The sequence below is a fragment of the Poeciliopsis prolifica genome, unplaced genomic scaffold, assembly GCF_027474105.1.
Source record: "Poeciliopsis prolifica strain line A6 unplaced genomic scaffold, Auburn_PproV2 SCAFFOLD043, whole genome shotgun sequence".
Lineage (NCBI taxonomy): Eukaryota > Metazoa > Chordata > Actinopteri > Cyprinodontiformes > Poeciliidae > Poeciliopsis > Poeciliopsis prolifica.
The window spans coordinates 4,336,623-4,363,126 of record NW_026562418.1 but is presented as its reverse complement, the minus strand read 5'-3'; the positions used below and the strand labels follow the sequence as shown (position 1 = coordinate 4,363,126).

At 39.7% G+C, this 26,504-nt stretch overlaps 1 protein-coding gene across 4 annotated transcripts in view; it reads left to right on the top strand.

Annotated features, from left to right (window-relative positions):
* The window catches only part of ptprua (protein tyrosine phosphatase receptor type Ua), a 161,247-nt gene that overhangs the window by 23,334 nt on the left and 111,409 nt on the right, over positions 1-26,504 (top strand). For all 4 annotated transcript variants that reach the window (XM_055055840.1, XM_055055839.1, XM_055055838.1 and 1 more), the window contains exon 2: positions 10,929-11,057. In XM_055055840.1, coding sequence (XP_054911815.1) covers positions 10,929-11,057 — 129 coding nt within the window. The remainder of the gene's footprint in view (positions 1-10,928; positions 11,058-26,504) is intronic.

Below are 26,504 nucleotides of genomic sequence, written 5' to 3'. Positions count from 1 at the left end.
CGCCTGGCCAGAATTATTAATGCAAAGAGTTTCTTAAATAAGAAGTTTTTCTGCTAATGAACTGTGCGGAGCAAAGTATTTGTATTATTATTCCATGGTAATGCATGAAATAATGGAATCAGTGCAAATTAGTTGCAGCTGTGGCTTAACCTGTCCCCACTTTGAAAGGTCATCATGCATTGATTGGTAATGAAAGTGGACAGTAAGAGTACAGCTCCATGTTCTCCTGAGACTTCCTCATCTTCCAATGTTCTAAGTTCGAACCTGTTTGAACCAAAATCTAAATCTTTTTTCCCCAGGCATCTCCGTTCTGCCCCAAACAAAGGTCTCTGAGTCACACAAATTGTAGAGAAAAGTATTTTTTTTAAATAAATGACAATATAATATCCAAGACTTTACATTTGACTCCTTTGCTACTTTGTGCTTTTGCAGTTCGTCATTTCATCCCCATCTGCTCTGAGAACTTTTATCAAGACATTTTCCAAAACTTGCTGTGGTTTTGTGACTCTGCGCTGCAGCGCGACGCCTTCATTCTTCTTCTCTGGGGTCAGAAACCGTTCACACAGAATTGTGTTTGCAGACGCATTTAATTAGTAATATGACCGACCGCACACAAAAAACAAAAAACAAAAAAAGGATCAGATTTCAGCAAAAGAAAGGAGTTAAGCATGAAGACCTGATGTCTGAACATAGCCTGAATTACATAGGAGTTTTTATTTTGCTGAACTTATCCCAGAGGAAGAGGAACTTCAAAAGTCAGAAAACAAATGGTAAAAGTCTTGGCCAAAGCAAAAAGTAGCAACATGTTCAGTTTCCTTCTATGTTGGTATCTGATGTGGCAGGTAGCTTGTTGTGTGGAGGATCTGAACTCTACTGTCTGACTGTGAGCCTCTCTGCAGTGTAACGGCAGAAGAAGCGTTCAGTGTCAGCCCTGCCTCTGCGATGCGGCTGCCTCATGTGGGGAGGACGCCGCGTCTCTGAGGAGAGCAGAGGGAACTCCAAACCGTCCCTTTGATTCTCTGCATTCCATCGCTCTGAACAAGCTTTCCCTCTCTGGTTCGTTCGTTTTTGCGTACAGTACGTAGAAACAAATCACAAAAGAAACAGTCCACTGAATAATATCTCTCATGTATTCTGCATCTGTCATTCCACGTGGCTGTGGGCGGTGGGGACCGAGGCATTTATTGCCACAATATGATTGTATGGAAATCAACATCAAAGCAGTCGAGTATTCTTTATTTTTTTATTTTTGCAACATCATGCAATCATGCATAAATCTGCGTGTGCCATTAGCATAAGCACATCAGCAGCATGCAGTGGCTGTTTGGAAGCTATTTTTGGAGTGTCTGTCATTAAGTTTGCTCGACTGCTGGTGGAGGCGCTGCCACGGAAATTACCACAGTTTTTTATAACCCGTTCACACAAATGTTGCCCCTAATGGACAGGTCTGGGCATATAGATGGCAGTCATTTCGACATTAATGTGTAGCATAACCGACACAAAGGAACATGCAGCTTTGAAATGAAGCATTTAGGTCACTCCTGTTATCTGGTGAATAGAAAGGCCTGACAGAATCACTGAAAGAAACTTTTTACATGAAGGGGAAAATGTTCCCTCCAGCATCTCAAATGAAACTTTCATAGGTAACCGTAGCTGCATGTGAAAATGTGTTTCTGTGTGAATGTGAATGAGGAGCCTGTGGACTATAATGTACTGTAGGTGTACTTGAAAGCCTATTGTCTTCTTAATTAGTGCAATTTGAGACTCGTCGAACTGAGCCTCTCTCCTTGTGACATGTTGAACAATGGCGTAAGCAGACTAAGTGGTTCTGATAGGTTCGAGGGCGAAGCCTCATATATCTGGAGATTGAGGTCTGTAACACAGGAGTCCCTGGAGCATCCGAGGAAACGGAGAGATCAAATGAGGAATGAGAATCGGCAGTAAACCAAAGCGGTCAGAGGCGTCTGCTTTGTGACTCATAAATAAATTCAGGTCGGAGAATTTCTACACGGCTTCTGTTTGAAGGGCGGAGATAAACGTCTGTAGTTCTTTCTAAAGTCAAAAATAGTAAAAATGTGAACGAGAATGCATGTGCGAGTTTTCAACTATCCAGTGAGAGGACCCCTAGTGTTAGGGTTAGGAACCACAACCACCCACAAATAGCTGAAATCCATTAATACTGGAAACCCTAAAAACACTTAAAACAAGAGATACACTTATCCGATATTAATGTCTGTATCGGTCCGGTTATCGGCAACATTGTGTCAATCGATTCAGCCTAATTCTATGGACCATCATGCTTTATTATTTATTTTGCACTATATTTAGAATTCCTAATTGCACTTTCTGAATCATTTGACAGAAGGTTTGTTAGTTTATTTTCACATGTTTGACCAAAGTGGTCAACCTATTGTTTTAGTCAATTTCAGTTTCTTTATTATCATTTTACATCGACTGTTTCATCCCTAAATTCACTAACTGAACAAATTAAAGTTATTGTTTTTACATCTTTGAACAAGCTTGCAAAGCTATTGGTGAATTTAAATGTTCTGAACTGGTGCAAAGTTATCAAATCAGTTAGTAATTCAGTACATTTCTCTCTTGTGTTTAAAAAGGAAATATTTTAAGTCAGTTTAGCTGTTTTTCTGTATCAGATTGATATTAGATGATATTAGATCTCAGGTCTGGTAACGGAAGTGAAAAAAATAGATTGTGTGTCTGTACTTATAACTGTCTATTTTAGGAGTTTAAATGAGAAAAATAAAGAGAGAAATAAATGTATTTTTTGTGAAGTGTTTACTTAGCAAAAACAAGAGCTGTTTTTTGTGGAAGTGTAACAGTTTCTTCTTCAGTTAAACAAAAAAATCTAATTTCAGAGTTCTTAGTTAGACTTAGAGTTGTGTTTCCCATCAGTTCTCCTGCAATACCAGGAGCAACACAACTGAATATCTGGTGTTTCCTTCCCAAAGGCCAGCAAGTCATCAATTAGCATCTGGCTGATAGGGAGAGACCGCCCAGTGTTACTGTATTGGAAATTAGGGGCCTTGGTAGGCCTGAACCACAGGGCCGCAGAAACTATTGGGAACCGGTCATGAAACAATTTCACACTGCAGTGTATGCCCTGCAGTGCCAATCTCTCTGCCTGCTCCCAAAGGCAGGCGGGAAAAGTGCAGCATGCAGTTAGACGGAATTTATTTATTTATTTCTTTTCAATCCCATTTGCTTCTCTGAGTCCTCAGTGACTTCTGGGTAACACTGTGGGTCTGCAGCCAGGAGGCTGCAGCCAGACGGCGTGGGCAGGAGGAACTTTTAGAAAATTAATATTAATAAACCCGTCTGGGGTGCCAGAAAGCTTACTCCATCAAAACAAAAAAATTCACCAAAATTCAAATGTTATGATGATGTAACAGGCTCCCTGATTTCAGTTATCTGGGAGACTTTCTTTTTATTATTATTTTTGTTTTTCTCAAGTGTAGATTTTTTTTACATTAAAATTGCATTGTTATGTTATATAAATTGTTACAGTGCAGATAATTGTGGTACTGGTTATTTTGTTTAAAACAATAATTTATTCACTTAAAAGTTTTAGTTCGGGGTATTTAATTGAACGGTTGGATTTTTCTGCTTTCTCTCTGTGACATTATGCTGCTGCAGTGAAAGAAGAAAATCATTTTAGGACTTTTCATGTGATATCATCCATACAGCAATCATATATTTATTAAGAAGGAAACCTGGTGTTTTTTGGCTAAATGTAACATTGTGGACATGGGGTTAATGAGAGCGTTCTTTGTTTTGCTTGTTGCCTTTGTGAAGCTGATGAAAACTTGCTGGTGGTTTGGTGCAAAGGGAGAAAAAACCCGACATAAAGAGAAATTAGATAAATAATTTATGATTAAGAAAGGCCAGGACTGCTTTAAAGATGAAGATATTGTGCTCGCTGGGGGTCTGTGGGAATTGGAAATGCAGTCTACATAGTTTTATTTGTTCATAATTAAAGTCAACAGCAAACCCTTAATGTACCGAACGTTGTTTTTTTTTTCTTTTTGCTCATAAATTATTCACAACCTTTAGAAACATTGTGCCTGAGCTGTATGACATTCTTAGAAAAGAATCAGAAAGTAAAAGATTGTGTCTGGAGACATTAGCGTGTGCATTGTTTGTGTTGGGTTGGTGAAAACAAAAAAAGAAAAGAAAAACAGATTCTTGCTTTTGCTTACTAAAGTATCAAATTCCATTTGCTGCTTTCCTCAGTCCTAAGCCCTCTGAAAGTGCAGCGGCTGTTTTTAATGGTCCATGAAGAAGTGGTGTTGGAGAAGACTCCCCTGCTGGCTCGGTATTGATGAGCTGCTGGACTGTGTCGCTCTTTTCCCACCTCCGGCCCTCCCTCTCCGTGCGCTCCCCACTCTCCCCCCTCCGTTCCCCACCTCTGTAGGTAAACCTGTCAGGTCTGATGCATTGCTTCCTTGTACTTTCATGCAAATCACACAGCGTCAGAGCTTTATCTCAGGCCAAACAAGAGAAGCGGCAGAACATCCAGGCTCCTCTGTCCCAACAGAGCAGCTTTATCTGAGGGCCGGGAGGAGATTAAAGGAGCGCCGCTCGTTACTCAATGCGGGCTGCTTCGCCTGAGGAACTCTGCTTCACTGCGACGGGGAAGGCGGCTTAACAGAAATGGCTGCTTTATCAATACGACAAGAGAATCCATTTTGTTCACGTTTGAGTTTTCAAATGCATACTGCTTAAAATCTCTTGAACACGTTCACATTTTGTTAAGTTCCTTCCATAAAGTTCAATGTGTTACTTCAATTTTTGGATAAGTGTATCACATGGTTTTAAAGTGGAAGGAAAATGATGCACTTGAAATCCCACCGATCCTGCAGATCGTTCCTCCAGCCCTGGACCGGAAGTATGTTAAGTGGGAAAAGCGGCATCTTGATAGGCTAGCGACAAACATTGTTGCATGGGAGCAGTGATCAGCATTATTTTGGAGAACCAGTTCAATGGCACATCCTATGAAAATAATCAAATCATTCGTGTTTGCTAACAGCCACACATTGAGGACGATGTTGGGATTGTTGTGTTGATAAGTGACAACATTGTGTGGCTACATTTTAAGTCCATCAAGTCGATTCATGTCCCAAAAGGCTCTTTCTATTGTGCACATTTGAAATAAAATGCTAGAAATGACTAAAAACATTATTAATAACAAGATGAAATCCTGAGTATCAATGAGAAAATATACTTCCTCTTTTTCTGCTTTCTGCTATGTGACGCATAATAGTAAACTGGAATGTAAATTTAAACAAATGCTGTTTTGTTTTGATAAGCAGTGATAGTATATGCTGAGGTACAGCAGCCTGTTTTATTCTTTGTTCAAGTGCCAGCAAGAAGAAATTAATCTTCGCATTTGTACATTTTGTAGTTTGCGAAAATGGATCTGCTATGAGTCGACAGATTTGCCTACAAGGCGAATTTTTAGAAACATCCAAAAACATCTATACCTCTAATCAAGTGATCACATCCATGCCATATCAGATGACTTGCGTTTCCTCTGGATATTAACCAGCCATGTGCGTTGGCACCATTTTAAGTGGTGCTATTAACCACTTTAAAATGGTTAAAGCACAGTTTGTTTACCCGATGTTATGAAAACTTCTCTTTCCTGTCTTAGCACTTTTGTTTTTACATCCTGATTGAATCCAACCGCTGTGGTTCTCTTACCTGTGATCCATGAGGTGGAAACATGCTTCTGTACTACCAAGATGGCGGCAGAGTCACTGGATGTAAGAAGTGTGACGTCATGGGGGAACGAGCTATACTTTGTAGAATCATCTGTCACTGCAGGCACAACTTCGTGTGTTTGGAGTGTCTCTGCCAACTCTTTAGGAGCCTTTCCCACTTCAACACATTAACTACATGTAGTACCAGTTCTTTGTGTTCCAACCAAGACAAACTGTGGCCTGAAAAGCCGCTGATGATCCAGAATATCACTTTTCCATGTTGCTTAGAAGCGTCATTCTCTTTCCTGTTGTTAGCCTTTGAATATCTACAGCTGCCATTTGTAAATCCTACTCTCATAAAGTGTGTTTAGCCAATGTTTTATAGCTTCTGGTGGAGATGAGAGACCTGTTGAAAATATGATGTATGTTTTGTTTACGAGAAAGTTCTGGTATTTGTAGGAGTCATTCTCAGCTTAAGTCTGGGAATAGTGGAGACTCCCCTCTAAAATCACCTGAAACTGGCTATTTTAAAGAACTCAAACACCAAATTCACCATGCATTCATTCGCACAGTGAACGCTATTTTGTCACCACCACGGGAGCTAACATCTACACTCTGCCTCATCTCTGCACTTTGGAGGAGAGCTAAAGGAGTAAATGGATGGTTTTCCTGGATGAGCAATGAGACAGTGGGTCATGAGAGGAAGCAGGAGCTTTCCCACTTGGTTCTCTCCAAATAAGCAGAGGAAGTTTGTCCTTGAGACTGGCATCCGCCCCGCGCCAGCCGACTGTCTGCCTTTGCGAGAAGCCGTGTAATCGCCGTCATCCTCAAAAGAATAATCGTCAGTGAGAGTCCCTTTTTTATGCGTGGAGGATTTAAGACCTCTGAGAATGATACTACAGCGGTCTGATCAATCACAGCCCATCTACAGTCTGGTCTCCTTTGATCAGCCCTCAGTGTTTTCATACAGTGAAGCTCCAGAGGGAAGAAGAAAAAAAATCTTGTTCTGTGAGAAATCCCTTTTGTCTTACAAGCTCTGCACTACGTGTGATTTGTCCTCATTATCCACGCCCTCTTTGGCTCGGCTCTCGCCTCTGCTTCTTGTGTTTAAGGGCTCTTCAGCCAGCCCACAGCTCCTAGTCCGCCCCTCTAATTTATTTCACCCTCTCCAAGATAAATGCCATATAAGAGGCTTGTGTTCTCTGCCCACTTCATCACTGCGTATTTACGATGCGACTGCCTGTGTGGGTTACTGGCATGTGCGGCGTGGAGGTGATCCGAGTTGGACTCCAACTCGGATCACCTCCAAAGAGCTTGATGCCAGTTAGTACGTTTATCATCGTTCTCCTTCCAGGGCCTCTCCTGGCAAACTCAGCCTGTACTTGAATACTTTGAAGGATGGATTATTGTGAAGCAGGATGCAGAATTCTGATTTCCATAAAATAAGAAGGAGGAATCATTTAAGAATGTAGAATGAAAGTAGATGAGGGCCAGAGATTTCTTCAGAAACACCTCAATGTGGAATTACTTCCTACCCATAAAAACAGACGTTATTCCTCGACTCATTCTTAAAAACACGACAATAGACAAATCAATGTGTATTAATCCATGGCTCAGTGAATCTACCTTTTCTAACTGAATAATTGCCCACCAGCTCCCAAGGAACAGCTGGCCCTCTCAGCCTCTAAAAGACTCTTCATTCATTATTATCTGTAGCTTCATATTTTTGCTTAACTGGCACGTCTTGTACATTAATAAATAATTTTTGCTTTTAGTGTTCTTATGAGAAACTCTACACTTGCCTAAGTTTATGGTTTTTTTCTGTTATCAAAGCAGGCATTGCTACTTTTATTATTTTGATCAAACTTTTAATTTTTATTTGACACAAAAGCAAATTAATAAAACACTGTAAAAAACAGAACCATTAACAGAGAACCAAAGCCAGTAACTGAACAATGTCTCAGTTCAGATGGGCTGATGCGATTCCTCCTTTTAGTTAGAATTTGTCTTGTTTTAAAGAAGACAGAAGGCCATGCTGCCAATCAGAGCAAAGGTCTGACATGAGCAGGCCGGAGCCACTGAGTGTGAGAGCTGAGCAGAGAGGAAAAAATGATTTGGAGTCGGCTTTTCTCACCTGGTAGTTCGGCAGTGGTTCCATCAGGGGCAAAAGTTTGCAGCATGTTCTATTTTCAGCTGCCGCTTGGTTACACACTGCATTGCTTCAAAGCACCTGAAGAGGACATTAAGCACAACTTCCTTCTTCACTAAATGTAAACAACAGTGGAGCAACGTCAAATTTTAGCGGTTGTTTAATTTCTCTAGCACAAGCTCTAAACTCACACGCTTGTTTTTGGTTGCTTTTACCCAGAATGCCCTGTGGTATAGTCCAATTCTTACTTTTGAAGTGGTTTCTGATCTGCGTGACATTCACACTGCATTCGAACTTCACCAGAGTTCACTTCACCTGAACCCAGATGTTGGTTTGCAGGCGGACCAGAGATCACCTTTTACCATCAGATAGTTTACACGTTGACACGTTCCCAAACAAACCAGACTTTCTTGACAAACAAACCACTGAATGCAAAAGTGCTGTTTGAAAACCTTGAGCTTAAGCCTGTGAGACATGGACAGGTTCATACCAGGTTCAGTCAGCTTTAAGTAAACATCACAACAGCACACAGGCAAATTTAAACATCCCACTCCATTACTACACACACGCATACACCAATTCAAATTCAGCCGGATCTACGCGGCTTTTCTAATTACATGGGTTTGCGCCTTTTGCTGCCAGGGAAGCTCATTTGTGCGCCGAGAGGAACTGTTGTGCTAAGAGCAAAGAAGGCTTGGAAGGATGAACCTTAATGAGGGAATCAGTGGAACGTGTCTGATGGAGACATTTCATCACGGAGCTGCTGGAGGGCTGGTGATGAAAAGCAGGCCTTCACCGCGGGCCGCGCTCTGCCACTCGACCCTTTCCTCCTCAGACATGCTGCTACACATCCCAACAAGCCACTGTCACGCAGGGGGGCAATTAGAACTCTGATCTGCTTACAGTCGGAAACACTTGCTTTGGCTGCAGGCAAACGGGAGAGGGGCCGGGGTCGGTGTCTGTGTCAAAAGTGGTCGTGAGAAGTCCGAGTATCATATTGCGGCGTTCTGACTGCATGGATTATTAGTCGAGGAAACAGAAGAAGAAGAAGTCTAACACAGACAGAAACCAAAGCGCCGCACAGGGGGAGCCAGACCACATGTTAGAATATTAAGCAGAAACTGGCCTGAAATCTGCTTGCTCTGTAACTGCTGTCAGGTTCTATTAGAACACACTGCTGAAGAGGGTCCTGGGACTGCAGGCAGACTGACCACTAGGGCCGCGCTGCAAGCCAGGTTCAGATTGAGCAGCGGTCTGCCGACCGCCTCAGTGACAGGCTGAACTGGGGATGTTTTATAAATGAGCAATTCCCTTCAATCTAAATCCCTCATTTATCAGTCCTGCTCACAGAACTGGCCAAACACACCGTCTACCTGGAGTCAGGAATGTTGTTGTTGGTTTCTAATTTTAGAAGGCTTTCAAAGCTAATGGATTTTAAATTACAGCTTCTATATTCTGCTGCAGAATATAGACGCTGTAGTATAATGTAAAGCTGCTCATTAAAAGTTTTGAATTCACTCACATCTAGTGGTGATAACTGCTCTATCTCACCACTGGACGTTGCTGTTGTCTGGTTAGAGTTTCTGAAGATATGATGACCTTGAGTGAAAATACCACAGGTGAATTAATGTAAAAAAAAAAAAAAGAATAAATAAATCTAAAAATGTAAAAGCAACAACATTTACGATTGTTGCTAAATAATGCTGCACATTGCTGTGTCATTTATTGACTAAAAAAACTCCACCAGCTATTGTATGTATTCTTGAGACTGTCTCAAACTACCATGGAAACCAGAGATTCTGTGTATGCATAACTTTGACAATGCAGCTCAGTACAGAATCCAGAGTCCAGGCGTTAGAACACTGAGTGTTTTGAAAAAGTTCGAAATTCATGTTTCTAAAATTAACTCCTTAAAATGTCTTAAAATCATAAAAAAAATATTTGGTCCTATAAATATGTTAATGTCAGGTCTGAAATTTTGACATGGGATGACTATTTAATCTCATCTTGCATTTGCTATTAGTTATGTAGCATTAGCTTTTACTAACAGTATCTGAAATATGTGAAATTTCTCCAATTTGGGTTGCCATTAACTATAATCAGAAGTCAAACTTTTTCTTAAAATTTGGACTCTATCTTGATAGCCTAGAAATTGAGTGATTCGTTTGCAGCCTTTTCAGCAAATTTCTAGTTCTTGTGCAGTTATGTGCATTAGTTGAGCAAAATCCTGAAGTCATGATTGAATTGTTTCTTAAGATTTGAACAATGAAAGATTCAAGTAAGCCAAAAACTACAGAAGAAGAAAACCTTTTCAAACCCAGGCTCAGAGGAGCATTCAGTGGAACAAAATGAAGCCACACCAGTCTTACCTGCAAACAGTCACAGACTGGCTCTCGTGATATTTTCTCAAGAGTACAACTGTACTTTGACTAATTAAAGAAGAAAATAGAGTTTTACTCCTCCACCTGATGGCGATTGGCTTTAAAACCTTGTGGTTTGTGCGATAATGGATTGAGAGGCAGCCGGCTGTTGTCCTCCATCAGCTGGAAACTCTCTTTCGCTGCAGCCCATTATTTCTGGTTATTAGAGTCATGTTCCGTGGCTGCTGTGTCATTTTTCCCACCACAGGGTGTGCTGTACTAAATGGCAGTAGATTTTTAAAGAAAGAGATGAGTAGAGGCAGTGCGTCCTGACCACCTGGCACTAACTTTTAACTTTAATGTAGCTTAGGATGGGGAAGGTTCTCTGGGAACTGATGTGTTAAGGTGTAATTGTGGTGATGTAAAAATTCTTCAGTTTTCTCTTGACAGTGACAAGCAAATAAGACATTTCTTCTTCTTTTATAAGTTATGTCAGGCCTTAATGGTCTTTATTGAACAGTACCTTGAAGGATTGTAGGGAGGAGAGAGAAGGCCATGAAGCAAATGGCCCGAGACCCAAAGCCAGGACCATAGCCTAAGTGCATGAAGCCACCCAGCGCCACAGAGAAATTATTATTATAGCCCTTTTTCTGCTTTTTCATTTTGAACTGAATTAAATATGTTTTCTTCCCTCTGCAGCTGGCTGCACCTTCAACGAGGACTCAGACTCCGGGTTATGTGAATACCGCCAGGGTCAAGAGGACGACTTCGACTGGCAGTTGATCAAGACCTTCAACTGGCCAAACCCGACAGCAGACCTCCTGCCAGGTAGATTTTAACAAGGCTCACAGGTCAAGGGTTAATTCACATTTCAAGAGAGTCCTTTGTGGACATCATGGTCAAACTTCACCTCCTTTGTTTGGGGCCCTATCCCTACGTCTTGTGTGTTTTATGTGTCTATTGTCAATACAATTTAGGCGTAGCCATACTTGCAAAAATGCACACTAATGTAAGCAAGTTATTCCTTTTAGCATTTTTACATTTAGCAAGTCACAATCACAAATTTGCATGAACAATGTTACTTAAGCGTTGAGTCAAGTTTGATGAGGTCCAATGTATGATTGTCACATTAAGATTGTTTTCACATCTGATAGTCTGGTAGACGGGAGACCAAAGTTACATTTGTTTCAGTTGCTGTGGTTCTCTTTCACACTGCACTGAATCAAACCAACCATTTTGAAAAACCTTCCCTCTCCTCGCACAGTGGAGTGCGACCCCACTGTGACCACTGAAGGAAACATAAAAAACACAACGTCCTTTTTCACAAAATGTAAGCAAAAAACGGAGTGGCATTAGATTTTAGCAATTGTAGGATTTGTCTTTTGTTTTGATAAAACAACAGACAAAGCACCAGATCGTGACATCTCTTTGATTATATTTACCCAGAATGCCCTGCACGATAGTTTGCTTCCTGCAAAACTGACATTCTGATGCTTTCAAATCTTTGTAGTACCAATTTGACATAAATTGTGATTTGTTCTATACTGTCATATACAGCAATATCAACTAATATGAACTTTTTTTTATTGTGAAGTCTAGTCTGTTACACTATGAACCCATTTCTACTCCCCCAGTTCCTGTCCTCTGATAGTGGTTGTATAGGTAGCTAATAAAATCCAAAAACATTTTCAACATGTGCAAATATATTTATTTTTATTGGGACACCTTCTACCTGCTTAATATAAGAAAGCAAATTGTTTAAGCTGGCTCATTTTTCTTAACGGTGATGAAAAAATCTGAAGCCCATCCATCACTTTGACAGATCATAACTAAGCCAAGATTTCTTTTGACCACATCTGTCAAAAATGTCGGAAAATAAAATAAGTCTAGTGTAACCTCTGGTTGGGATCCAACTTGTTATGGTTTTTCTTGAAAATGTCCAACTTGTTTTGAATCTTAAGTCAGGGTCAGGCTGATATATGAGGCACCTGTAACCACATAAAGCAACTAGCAAAGGTTACTTTAAGTGTCAAGTGAATTTAAACATATTGACTGTATTAATCAGGAAAATCTGAATTTACAAGACAGCAGCTGAAGAATATTACCAGAGTGGTGTTTTAGTCTTAAAAGATGCTTCTGATTGTTTATGGAACTTAGAAACAGAATCTTTTGTGAATAATGTCCTAACTCTCTGTTGCTCCTTCTGAAAGCATCATAATGCATCTTATTTTTATCCTGGTTGTACTCTGCTTCCCAGCTCATCTTGGTAAATTTACAAATGTGAGCTGAAAAGAGAAAAAAAGAAACGGAAATAAAATATTGTGCTGGATCGAGCAGCAAGGAAAGAGTTGTGTCTGCTGGAGGTGATTCAAGGGAGACTTTGATCTTCCTCACCTTTTATGAGTTGTTCAGGGAAATAAACTGTGCCTTATGGGATTAGCTGTCTCTATGGACAACACAATGTTAGCTTTGTTGTCACTTTTACAGACAGGAGTGCATTTAGCTGCTGATTCCCTTCAGACGGCATTTCAAATTAAGATGGTGGTTTTCCCTACACTGACTTGCCTTCTATTGTGGAAGTCAAAGGTTTTGGTGGTGAGATGTAAATATGCTCAGATGTGTGTGTGAGCCGACCGCAAGCCTTACACTGCAAATGAAACACCACTCATTCATTTTCTACACTTGCTTAATCTAGTTGAGGGTTGCGGGTGGCTGGAGTCGGTCCCAGCAGTCAACAGGCGAGGGCTGGAGTACACCCTGGGCAGGGAGCCAGGCTGCTCACACACGCACACTTAAACTGAAGCGGCCATTAGTTCCAGCATGCAGGGGCTTTGGACCTACAGCATGACACCAGAACAGCCAAACAAAACCCGTGTGTGGCAACAAAATTCCATAGAAGAGCAAGTCGGTATTTCCAACTGGCAGCCATCAACCTGTGATTTAACAAACCGCTGTTCCATGTCGCCATGTGGACTTAAGACACAAAGCTTAACGTCATTGTACCATTTTTATATTTTTCCATATACAAAATGTTTTTTTATGTCTTTTTTATTTACATGTTAAATGTTCCCGATACATCGCTATTGTGAATATTGGGACACTGAATGCTGCATGAGGAAAGTGTGTCAAGTCAATGAAATACTGGAAATGTGTCATTGGTGTGTGTATTGAGGTCAAGCGTGATCTGTTGCTTTTTTGTCAAGGTAAGTGATCTTCTTTACACAACCTAACAGAGCATTAAAAGAATAATGTTATTTTTGGGCTACTGGTGTATTTATGTTATTTCAGATAGACCCAAAGCACTCAGCCAAAGCGACTTGGGGAGATTGTTACAGTGGAACATTCTGATCTGAATCCAGTTGAGCATTTTTTGGTGGAGATTAAAGTTGACACAGAAAGTCCAGTAAGCAAAAAAACAGCAACTGAAAACTGCTGCTGCCTGGAAGAGTCTTATGAAGGAGCTGTGACTTCAAGACTTTTACTTATTTCATGTATTCAGTTGTTTATTTTTTTTTATTTGTTTTGAATATGCAAACAATACTTAGCTTCCCACCTTTAATACATCTCGTAATAGCAAATAAAAATTAAAGGAGCCACAATAAACTGACATATATTTATATCTCTACAAATATGCACTTTTCTCATCATCGCCATCTCAAATTGTGATGAGCAGGCTGAGCCATTATGTGCTCCTAACAACACATATTTATACATTTTCTTAAACTGTCTGATATTTGGACTCTATTTTAGATCCTCACTTGAATTATTCCATATCCTGACTCCAGGAGTGCATGGAGACTTTTCAAGTTCTCGTTGGTTAACATTTTAAATTTATATTCCTTTTCAGTCTCTTCAATTATAATAATAATATTTCACTGATTAATTCTTTATGTCTATGCAGTTCTCATGTTCAGTCCACCTAAATGTTTCATTTCAAACGAATTCTGGTAATTTAGACAACTGCATCTCTCTATATGAGTTGTGAGTGTGTATACATTTTATGAATGCACCAGCGTCAGGTTTCTGTCCCACACCATGTTAGGATTTATAAAAGTGCTCTTTAGCAGGCAGCAGCTAGTTAGCACACAAAAAAGAAGCCACAAAAGAAAGAAGACGCTGAACTACCATCCTGTGGGTAGTGGCTGATCTCTACTAAGTTCTTTCTAACATGCTGATCAGAAAAGAAAAAAAAACAAAACATAAAAAACACATGAAAGAAATCAGGCTGGTTAATATTCTTGAAATCCCACTATCCCTCTCTCATGTGTCCTGGGAGTAGTGAGCTTTACTTTAGTCCTGGCTGAAATTCGAAGGAAATGTTGCCGTGGCGTTACCGCCATGATCTGCTTACTTTACCAGATTTCCCCTGAGGTCACCACGGCCCCCTTTCCAATAGTCCTCGTACTGAAAGGTTGTTTCCTCACTGCAGGCGCCTGGCTGCTTCACTGTGTAACTTTGTCATATATACAAACAAACGTTGCCCCCATGCAATCTGCTCTGACATTTTCTATGTTAATGTAGGCGTGGACCAATACTTTACACACACACTGACGTTCAGGTGTGAGCGCTGATGGTAGCCGGCCACTGGCTGTGCTAAATCACGGCTGGCAGACGTCTCCATCACTCATTCCATAATATCCACTGCTTGTTCCACTCCTCCAAGCACAGATCCCTTGAGGATTTCTGGGTATGTTAACAAACACCCTGAGACCAGTTGGGCTTTACATGGGTCATCGCTGATTACACTTCCTGGTGTTCTTCAGGGGCCCACAGTCCCCAGAAAGATTTCTTTTTTTTCTTTTCTTTTTTTCAAATGGGATTGAACACATGCTTGGATGGCTGGTTTGTTTCTCTCAGATGCTGCCAGATAAAAAAAAAAAAAAAAAAGAAAGCTCAGTGCAGCTGTGAGAAATCCTTTTATCACAATAAACTCTTGGGATACCCATGATGCTTTGAGCACGATCCCTGAAAGTGATCAAAACGGAATAGTGAGTGCAGAAACACTGAAGCTGAAAGAAGTGCGCAGCTGGAAACACGAAGGTTTGACTTTTACATTTACAATAGGTTTAATGCATTAAGGCACTTCACTGTAGGTCTGGGAAATGCAGACAATAATACTTTTTCTCATTACTTTGCCGTAATTGAAAGCTTTTTTTCAGCTGACCTTTTTTAGATCGATGGTTTTAGTTTTGCTGGATTTGTCTAGAATCACCAGAGAGCGACAGACTGTGAAACAGATGACCTCGATTTTATTTGACTTTAGAACAAGGTCAAGGAGATTTCTCTTTTATGTGCTGGTTAAAGCTGCAGTATACAACTTAAAGAAAAAAAAAATATATATATATATTTGCATATTTCTTAAAACTATCACTATGTTGTGACAGTATGAAATTTGAAATTTTTTGACATTGAACAAATATTATAAATTATCTATAAAAGTTACATACTACAGCTTTAAGCTATCTCCTCACAACATTGAGAATAATTTCAACAAAAATGTCCTTATCCAAAATACCGATAATACTGATACCAAGTTGGCATCAAACCGATACCAAGATCGATACTTTAGTTCCATTTTCCTTTTGAAATTTTATCTTATTTTTGTATTGCTGTATGTTTCTCAAATCTGCCTAAAGATGATTTTGTTTTTATTTGTTCTCAAATAATTTTTTGCATTTTTTAAAAGCAGAAATACAAGCAAATTTGTTTCAATTTTTTTCTATTGTCATTCCTTTTTAATGATGTTAAAATATTAGAGTATTTTATAGACACCAAAAACTTTATTCAAATTCTGTCCTAGGTTTAAACCAAATAATTCAAAAGAAAAAAAAAACACAACAAAACACTTGGTCAGAAGTTTGATTATATATCAAACCTAAACAATAAATATTGATAACGGTGATATCCTGATGGAAGGTTAGCTACAGCTATCCTTCAGTCTTTCCAATATTGCACAATTCTAGTGGAAATCAGATTTACATAAAGTATCTCTCTGGACGAAGGGAATTCCCCCTTTATTCTCATTCTGATTCTTTGACTTGAACCAAAACCAAAACTCTCTTGATACTGAATGATTTTCATTTCATTGGCCAATTGCTGTTTGTGTTGACATGCAGTCGAGTGGATGTGGTGCCTACATATCTGGTGAGTGTATGTTAAGAATACTTTTAAAAAGAGAAGCAAAGCTGAAACAAGTTAGCTTATGTGTGAGCGGCTTTTGTATCAGAAGAAGTGTGGACATCCTGGCCGTCTCTACAGTCCACTCTGAAGACGATGATCTCACTGGGAGAATCATGTCACACTGTCCATTAGGAAGCTCATTTAGGTTGCTTGATCGAATTGTTTTGGTTTCCTCCAGCAACCGAAAGATTGGGGGGAAATGCACTAAAATTTGATAGAGACGGTCAACGTTCGATCAAGTTTAATGTCAATTACACAAAAATCATTTTTGCACTAAGTAAGTGAGTAATGGTGATGCAGTCATACTTCCTTCTGCCCAGATACAAGTGCTCATTAATGCAGCCCTCGTCCTTTTTAAAATATATATGTCGTTCTCTTTTCACAAAATAGTCTGTTCTGCCACTGAAAGGTTATTTATCTCATTTGCTTAGTTTTATACATTTTCTGTGTAAAATTTCTAATTTGTTTTCATAATGCACCATTTTACCACTGTTTAATCTAGCAAATGAAAGACCTGTCGATTTCTAATGCCAGGTACGTTTATCACGGCTTTCTGTTCGGGAAGGCATCTTTCTAACTGACACAGTATGACCATAATCATAAATCAATGTTAAATAGGCCTGTTGCTGTTTATGAACTTCTTAAAAAGGACCAGCCTGGATGATTAAGCAGATAATCTAAACTTCAAGAAACCAAACATGATGAACATCACAACTGGGAAATGGTGGCTGGTGTGTCAAAGGTGATGTGTTCTGGAAATGATTGGTGGCTTAAGGTAGAGAGATCAAGGTTTTTCTTTTCTTTCTTTTTCTTTTTTTTTTATTTGATCAAAAAAATAAAAATTATCCATGTGGAACTTTTCCATCAGCAGTGCTGACTTATCCTCTCCACCGAATGATAACAGCTCAAGAAAAGAAGTGAAATAGCAAAACTTGGTACCGAAAAATCTGAAGATAAAAAAGCCATCATCCAAACGCGTCACCTCCCACGCCTGGCTGTGAGCACCTCACATTGTGTACTGCAGGAGGGAGAATTGTACACTTTTAACAGTCAGCAGCAAGAGTGCAGCTGACTCATAGTAAAGGTAAAAAAAAAATGTACACTACCTTTGTATCAAAGGGGCAGTATTATGTCATTTCCAGGAACATTTTACAGCACAATCCAGTAAATGTTAACTCCAGTTGTTAGAAAAACACTATATACATATCAAATATGATGTGTAAAATTTTACTATGTAATTTAATACCTCAAAATTAGACCTCTGTCTCTTTAAAAACTTCTGCTCTTTCTGAAATTCAACTTTGAGGAAGTCATCCCAACATGGCTCCAACATGGCTCCTCTATTAACCCTTTAACAAGGTTTTTACCAGCGTTGCTCTGAGAAATAGCTCCTATAAGGAGCTCAGCTGTTCAATTCGGTGTTTGCGAATTGCTACAGCCTTGTCTATGGATTTAATTAAGTGCTATACAAGCACAAGCCATTTACCATTTTTACCTTCTGCTGTTTGTTTCTTTTGTGGCATGTAACTCATGCAAAGCTGCTTGACCCAGTATCAGCTGGTGTTTGGATATGCACAAATCAAGGATGTTAGCTTGTGTGGTAATGCTAACACAGCTTCCACTGTGTGCAACGTTACAGCACAATGCATATAGTGATATTTTGGTATTTTTTTTTTTATTTTTATTCTTAAATAGGCATTTATTTAAGTGTTTTTATTCGGGGCTGTTGTAGTCCCTAATATGTGGATCAACTCTATGCTCATTCTAGAAACAAACATGCCATTATTTTATTTATTTTTAAATTTTTTTCAGAAAAGAACATTCCCTGGAACTAAAGATGAATAAGATGTCGCTCAGTGGAGTTTGAAAATGTGATCCAGATCAGTTTGGAAAACTCTGATTTTTCTTGAAAACTCAGTGTATCGCTCTCAGCTTATGAGTCTTAACATGAGAGTCTCTTTGAGCCCCTGTGAGCTCTCTGCTGAAAGTGGATTTGCATTATTTATTAGTTTTGCCTCTGTTCCTTAGTGCTTTCCTGACCTCTTTTAATACCTGGCATTAACAAAGTGTTGCACTGTCAGCAACTTTCAGGTCCAAACACTACAACTCAGCCGCCGCTCTCTGATACCCCCTCTGATAATTAAAGGCTGGTTCTGCTTCCCGTTGCATTGCTCTGGTAAACAGCGATTCACACTTGGTCGCACATGTTCCCATCACGTTCCCACTAGATGTTCCCATTAGATGTTCCCATTAGATGCATGTTGCCTCAGATGCCAGCGGTCTTGATACTTTTTCAGCAAGTCGGTAGAAAAGACATTCAGGAGAACTCTGATTTTTTGTTTACAGGGGATGAAAATTTAGGAAAGTTGTATAATCTTTGCTTGTTGGTAAAAATTGGTAACTTGAACAGCTCTGTTAAGGTAAGAAAAATTTATGGCGAGTGTATTCCTGCTGCATTATTTTGTAACTTTGGTGTGGATAGGATTAAGTTTACTGCCCAGTGCTGAGGCCTGTGGCTAGTACCGTGATTAAAGCTGCTTTCTTGCACACACTTTTTATACCCTATTCACCAGTGGATGTATAAATCTAAACTTTGAAACGTGAGCTGAAATACAGCGCTTCGGCTGGCAATACAACATCACCAAATTTTTGTTGATCATGATTGGTTTGTAAAAGCAATAGAAAGGGTAAAGTATCCAAGGTGGGCAAGTATTTATTTATTTATTTTTTATTAGCAATATGCACACTCGAGTGCAATCAATTATCTGGCGAGGTGTTTGTAGCTGGAGGGGTTTTAGACGGAGCAGAATGAGAGGCAGCCGAGCAATAAGCAGGCTGAAGAAACTGATTGCTTACTGGAGCTTGGATGGGCCCGGAAATGAAGATACACAGAATGACGTCACGTTTCACTAAAGCATCTAAATAAAGACCATATGATTATAGAGTTGAGATTTTGAGCTCTCTTCAGCATCTAAAATTAGCTGTTAGCATGGCTAACTGCAAGCAGCACTCTGTCCAATGAAGGGATGCACTGATATGAAAATCTGAGCTGGTCTCGATATCCAATAATAACATTGCTGTAATGGCTAATAACTGGTATTGATATTGATATATTAGATGTGTATTTCATTACCATTTCAACATTAAATAGACAACCACACTGACTTTCTTAAATATCGGTTCTTAAGACTAGCCCAGTTTCATTTAGCAGCAACACCATGTGCCATCCTGAAAGGTTTCATTTCTGTCAATTCATTGTTCCTAAACACATAGCTGTTTTGTTTTTAAAGTTATCTAATTTGCCTCTTAACCTTTCTTTTTTGTTTATTTTGTCGTTGTTTTCTAACAGCTCTTTTCTTACCCCCTTATTCTCTTTCTATTTTCTTTCTTAATCTCATTTTACTTCCTCCATCCTCTCTCCTCATAATTCAGGATTTGGTAGGCCATCTCAAGGACACATTCACTTAATGCAAATGTGTTGCCATCATAGTAATCTTTTGAACTGCGTTGATGAATTACCTCTCTTAAGCAGCACCCACAGGGACCACAATGTCCCTTATCTGAGCCACTGAAGGCCTTAAAACATTCTGAAACCACCCAACTGTCAGCTAATTTTAATATGAAATGGACCCAGGAAGAATTCCGGCACTAATGGAAATTACCTAACTATTTCATGAATCTACACTTGAAGAAAGCAGTCTCATTAATAAAAAAAAAAAAAAAAAAAAGGAAGTGCAAAAGAAATGCAGGTGCGTGTTCATCTGCATGATGAACACGCATTGGAACGACACACTAATGTGTCGTTTCATAAGAAGCCAGGCCAAGTTCAAACCAGATTTAGAGAGAAGATTCACTCAGGTAATTAATCCGACTAATTCCTGGTGAGTGTCTTACTTTGCCGGGACACAATTTCTCAGCTCCGAGGCAAAGTGTCTGGAGTTTTGGTGGCTCCATGATTCATCTCTGGTTTTAAGTAGTGATGCGAGCTCATTTGCCTCATCAAGCATGAACCTCCAGGAGACATCAGTCATGTGTGCTCATGTGATATGATGATTAGCATCTGTAAATCTGGGACCATCGTCCTCTGGCAGAAAAGAATTCCCGGCCACCTTCGGTTTGCTCTTTTCCATCAAATGTTGCAACACACAATAAACATATTGACTCTAGCTCATAAGCTTAGCCAAATGATAATGTTTAAAGTCTTATCTGCAGGGTTTGCTATTGTCTTGTCTCTAAAAACCTGTTTTTTCTTTTTTTTTTTGGACTCACCAGTCTATTCTCAAAGCAAACCAGAACAAAGAGAACGGGGCGAGGCACTCTGACAATTAGCAACAATGTTTTTGCCCTTTTTGAATGATGTCTGTCCTGATGCACTGAAGAGGCTGATGCCGCTACTCTTTCTCGGAAGTCTGTGAGTTAGTGTGATGTTGGTGCTGACACTCCGTCTGGTAATTAGAGAGACAAGTCGGCTCAGCTAAACAGTTTCTCTCCTTAACCGTTACTCAGTTGACTCAGCTGCTCTCTGAATCAGCCGCCTCAGAGCCTTTTTGCTATTACACGTCAGCTAAGCACCAAATTTCTTCCAACACTAACCTGGGGTATTTCCTCCAGTGGTTGAAGCCCTATAATCTCACTAAGTGACCCACTTTGTTGTCCCACTTTGTTACCCCAAACTCCTCTAAACCAACATCCACAGAAAGCACGAGCCGACTTTGTAGTGCGTGTGTGGTCCAAGTTAACGTCTCTCGTAAGTGTTATAAGCATTGATGTCCAGGGGGAATATAGAGACTGACAAGACATTTCTTTAAAAGCTTTGTGGGGAAAAAAAGGGTAAGAAGGGAGAGAACCCTTCAAACGTTAGCTTTCCAGAAGAAAAACTAAACAGTGTGCATTCTAGAGTTGCTGAACTGCCACATTCATTGTCACCATTACATTTTGCAGAATATCAAAGAATGTGTTTTATTAAGGGACCAGGGGTGCAGACTTTTAGTCGTAGTTGCGATTGTAAAGGCTTCTGCGCATTGCTACTTTGTTTCACTTCCAAAGCTTTTATTTACTATGACACAAAATTGTGAAAATGAATAATTTCATGTTAACACCTGGTTTGTCATTGTTTGAATTATTTGGGGACCCAATATTGTTTTCTTGAATTGTTGGATTGTTTTCCATTCTACTGTTGCCCTTTAGTAAGTAAATACAAAACTAACTATCTTGTCCAATAATACACTAGGAACTGATGTTGTGTGCCGTGTTGTTTCAGTCGCTGATAATGTTAGATATGCTAATGAGTGACATTGGCTGATATTTTTAAATGTCACAGTACTGGCAGCGTTTCCACATTGTGTATTCCATTACACAGATTGAGTGCATAAACAAAATGAAAAAGAGAAAATATAATATTTGTTGGCTAAAAAACTAAACCAAAGTAGTGCTTAAAGAATCTCAAACTGGCAAAGATTTATAATATTGACTTTGGTTTTTTCCTAAAGAGGTTTTTATAATTAAAACTTGTAAAGTTTTTTTTTTTTTTTTTTTGTTATCTTGGCACATAACAGACCAGCCATTTCCTGAATATACCAGACTTATTACTGAGTACTCAATTGCTAAATGAGTACTTTGGAGAAAACAGGTCAACAAAAAATATTTTTTCGCCAGGTAATCTGTAAAAATCCCAATATTTCTCTTACAAAGGAATCTGTCCAGTTGCTGGGTACGTGTCACTTCCTCTGGGGACTTAATGTAAGCTGGCTCACTGTTAGCCCAGCTAACTATTTCAGCTGCTAGCAACACTGTAGCATGTTCTTCATGTAGGATAACATGTAGAATAAGATTTGGTGGGCTCAAGATTAAAACTGAAATACTTTGGCTGATAAAAAAATTTTTACTGTTAAGTTTTGCGCTGAACAGATATTCTTTAAGAGCTTCATGCTCTTTGAAAACACACACAGAAAATGATTGAAAGCTGTGTTTGCATTTGAAACAATTGATCATTTTCAGTCTTTGCTGTGAATTCTACAAGAAATGTGACTGAACAGCCAGCTAATTGGTGACAGATTATTTAAATTGACAGAAATGGAGTGATCTAACAGAAACACTATTCTTGTCTGCGTTATCAGGATTCCTCCTTCACATGTGGGTAAGGTATTCATAACAGTCTACAGTGGCGCTTTCTTAAAGAAACACAACTCCTTTTGCTGTGTAGTTGGAGCTTTGTTACTTTACAGGCTTGAAAGGAATACTGTGAAGGGGAGGTAAAAAAAAAAAAGAAAAAAAGACTAATCCTACCTCTTTAATGTCTGTAACATTTTCCTTTTCCATACTCCTCCCTGCTGGTAGCATGCCGAGTGCAATGAATCCCTCCGTGTGTGAAAGTATCTCCCAGTCCAAGGTTTCTTTTCAGCTCATCTGCTGCATATCATTTGCCCCTGTGGTGGCCCGACTCCCTTAATTCCCATTTCCATCTGGGGCCTGCGGCTCTGTCTGGCTGCAGGTTGTTGTTGTTGCTCATGCAAGGGGCTGCCTTCTCCTGCCGAGCCCTGGGCGGCTGATAAAATTCTGGTTGACACAAAGGGATGACACGCTGTAGTTATCGAACAGAAAACAGCCGGCCACTTTTCACCACAGTCGACCTCCCATGTGGGTAATTGGCTTCCGCTTCTGCTCCTTCTTCTCTTCGTTCTCCACTGATGAGTGCATTATAATTTTCTTTCACGAGTCACTCTTTGCCCTGTGGAAATTTTAAGTTTGCGAGTCTGAAATTTGAAAACGGTGGGACTGAACATAACCCGCAGCTACGCAGGCTGTTGGAGAAATTTCAGTTAAAGCCTGCCCAAGATTATGATGGCTGAAGGACATGGCTTCACTTCTTGACATTAAGTCAACTATATTAAGTCGAGTCAATCATTTATTGTCAATGTGTTGAACATCACCTGAAATTTAATTTAGTGCGACTCGAAACAGAATCTGTAATACAACCAGCATAAAAAAATAAAAAATAAAAGCGGAAGTGAACTACAGGCCAGAGCATTCTGGGTAAATACAACCGAAAGAAACACGAGTCTCACATTAGCGGGACAAATGTCTCATTTTCTTTTGTCTTTGGCAAAAGAAAACGAGGCAGCACTCGTTTTCTTCATAAAGAAGGAAGTTTTGCTCATGTATTCTTCAGAGGTTTTTGATGTAGCGCCTCCACAGGCCAGGAGGGAACAGGTTGCTCAAACGGTTTGGTTCATTTGACTCAGTGCAGTGAGAAATAAAACTACAGCAGGTGAAAATGGAACAAATGTTGCGACTCTGATCCCCAATCAAACTCAGTCTAGTGAACTATGAGCTGTGAAAACATCCTTAATGTCAAACTGACTATTTTGACTTGTAGCCAAAGCTTCTGCTCTGGTTTCTTCAGACTGTCACACTTTCTCCCATTAACTTTTAGAGATATCACTCATTTTCACCAGAAAAGGCTTCTGACTTGCAATCCTGTTTGTTAGTCCAGACATAAAGAAACCAATCACATTTAAAATACAAAGTAGAAATATTCTCCTGTGCCACAGTGTCCCTCCCTGACCTGTTTCCATTCGTCTACTTTGGTCTCTTTTCCCAATTTTTTAAAAAGGTTTTGTTGGCTCTTGATGTCTTTATTTGAAAGTAGTGTGACAGGAAAGAGGGTTATGAGAGAGGGGGAAGACATGCGGCAAATGTCCGGGAATCGAACCTGTGACTACCACCATGAGGACTAAGGCCTCCGTATGTAGGTCGTGCTTTGTCCCTGCGCCACCATAGCACCCCTTCCAAATTTTTTATTTTTTTTTATTGTTCATTTTGAACTCAAACATTTAGGTTTTGTCGAATGTATTTACTGTGCCATTGTAAACATGTATAATGTTTCTTCTCCACATTTATTTTCCTCGCTGTGTTAAGCTGCAGCAGCTGAAAGCGTTGTGCCGGAAGGTGTGCTGATGGGGAACTCCGACTCGCTGCAGATGATTGGATTGGGCGGGGGGATCACAGGAGGAATTCTGCTCGCAAATCCTTATGTAGAGACGAACTAACGCGTTCTCCTGCGGCGTTTATCAGAAAGAAGTAAAAGAAAAGAGAGATGATACGCAAATCCTCACTTGGCAGACTCCATCCGCATTGCAGGATTTGTTGTTCCAGGCAGCTATCGAGATCTCCGGCCTTTAACTCCCACAGAGTCGGATGCAGGCCTGCGATTGGGCAGCCTGCACTCCTACAGATTTGTTTTTGGGCAGAGCTTCAGGCTTTTATTGTATCAGAGTTGTTGACTGTTTTTAACTTCGTGCCCGAGTGAAAAGCAAATAGGTTACAACCTTCAAGACTGTTTTCAGCTTAAATCTGGAGGGTTTTATTTTACGGCCCTTTCGCGTCGCCAAAGAAATGTTGAGGCAAAAGAGAAGAAAGCCTTAATTTTCCACAGACTTGCAGCACTTCACTATGTTGAAAAGATAAACCAAGAAATCCTCTCGAGAAATTTTCATAAAACTAATTAACTCTCTATGTCTTTATTTCTAATGCGGGCTTAGATTAATCTTAGAAGGCCAATTTATTTTGGACAGTTTTAATTGGGTGTGTAGCGATCGTTCCTTATAGAGACCACGTCTTAGCTGCTGATTTTCATTCAGATCCCCCGATATTCTCTGGTGAAGAGGTGAAGAGTTGCGCAGTGATGGCGTTAGGAGATAAGGAGAGTTTATTTCCCTCCAGCAATCCAGTAATTAATTGGATGAAAGCGGGTTGACTAATCTTGTTTTCCATGGTTCTTAACCACCCTTGTTCTGGAAAATGGGCACTTCTAAGTCCCTCCTTAAAGACCTGACAGTGACAGAGAGACAGCAATCCCTCCACTTCACCCTTCTCTCCCCCTCCGCCTGCCTTTTGCTTCTTTTCTCCTCTTTTTACTGTAGTGATGAAGAAAATGTGTGCAATTAGGTGATTTGGTCTCAGAAAAATTTCGGCTTCGCACAGCATAATGAGTTTTATTATTATTGTTGTTTATTTAAAGACATTTTAACACATTAGATATCATCATATGATATCCCTGAGTGAGTGATACTATTCCACACTCTTTTCTTTTTTTTTAACCACGGTGACAAGGTTTGAGATTTAATTTGATTATGTTTACCAGACTACAATGTGCTTAAAATATAAATGTATCCTGGTATATAGAGGTGCACAATACTAGATATTTTGGCATCAATATGATACCAAGTAAATACGCTTTACAGATACGTTTTATTATTAAGGTTTGACGTATCATCAAACTTCTGACCTTCAGGTGTTTTTGTGGGCTAAATCTTTATCGAATTTTGTAATATCAAACAGTATGGTGCCTATAAGCATCAAGAAAAACTGATACAGGGTTAAGAAATCCGGATCATGCAGCAGTCAGAATACTATGCCACTGTTTGGCATAAGAACTGAGTTCCTCCTGACAGATTCTCAGGGGGAACAAGGAGCTGGAAGTCCATATCAGTCTCCCCCATACCTTGGCTTGGTTCAGTACAGGGATGTGAAAAAAAAAGGAATTAAAGCTGGAAAGTTTGAAGAGGCTTTACTTTGACAATGTTTAGTTCAAAGCACCATTATGTCTGCAAGGAGACAACTCAGAGCTGCTGCTGTTTTGATGGTTAAAACTCTAACCGGGTCATAATGTGAAGAACAAGAACACAACGAGCGTTTTAAAAACCGCATGGAATGTCATTATTTCTTCTGGTGTTTTTTTTCTTGTGCCTACTGATAGGCTGGAAGAAGTAAATCATGCACCGTAATGGTGTTTGCAAAAAGTTAGGACTCTAAAGTCGGTTTAGGAAGATATCTATTTAGTTTTAGGGAACCCTTATTGAGTCACTGTAGCATAGTTTTAAATGTTTATGCTTAATGTTATTTTAAATTATCGTGTCTCACCTGTGGGTTTTGTTGCGTCCTGGTTGCCGACTTTAGTTATTTTTTGTTGTCCTAGTCGATATCCTCAGTTTGCTCTGTATTTAGTCGGCCTATTTGATAATGTGTTGATGGGTGCTGCACAATGTTGCAGAATCTGGTGATAATGCTAATATTTGTGAAACCTGCGCTGGCAGT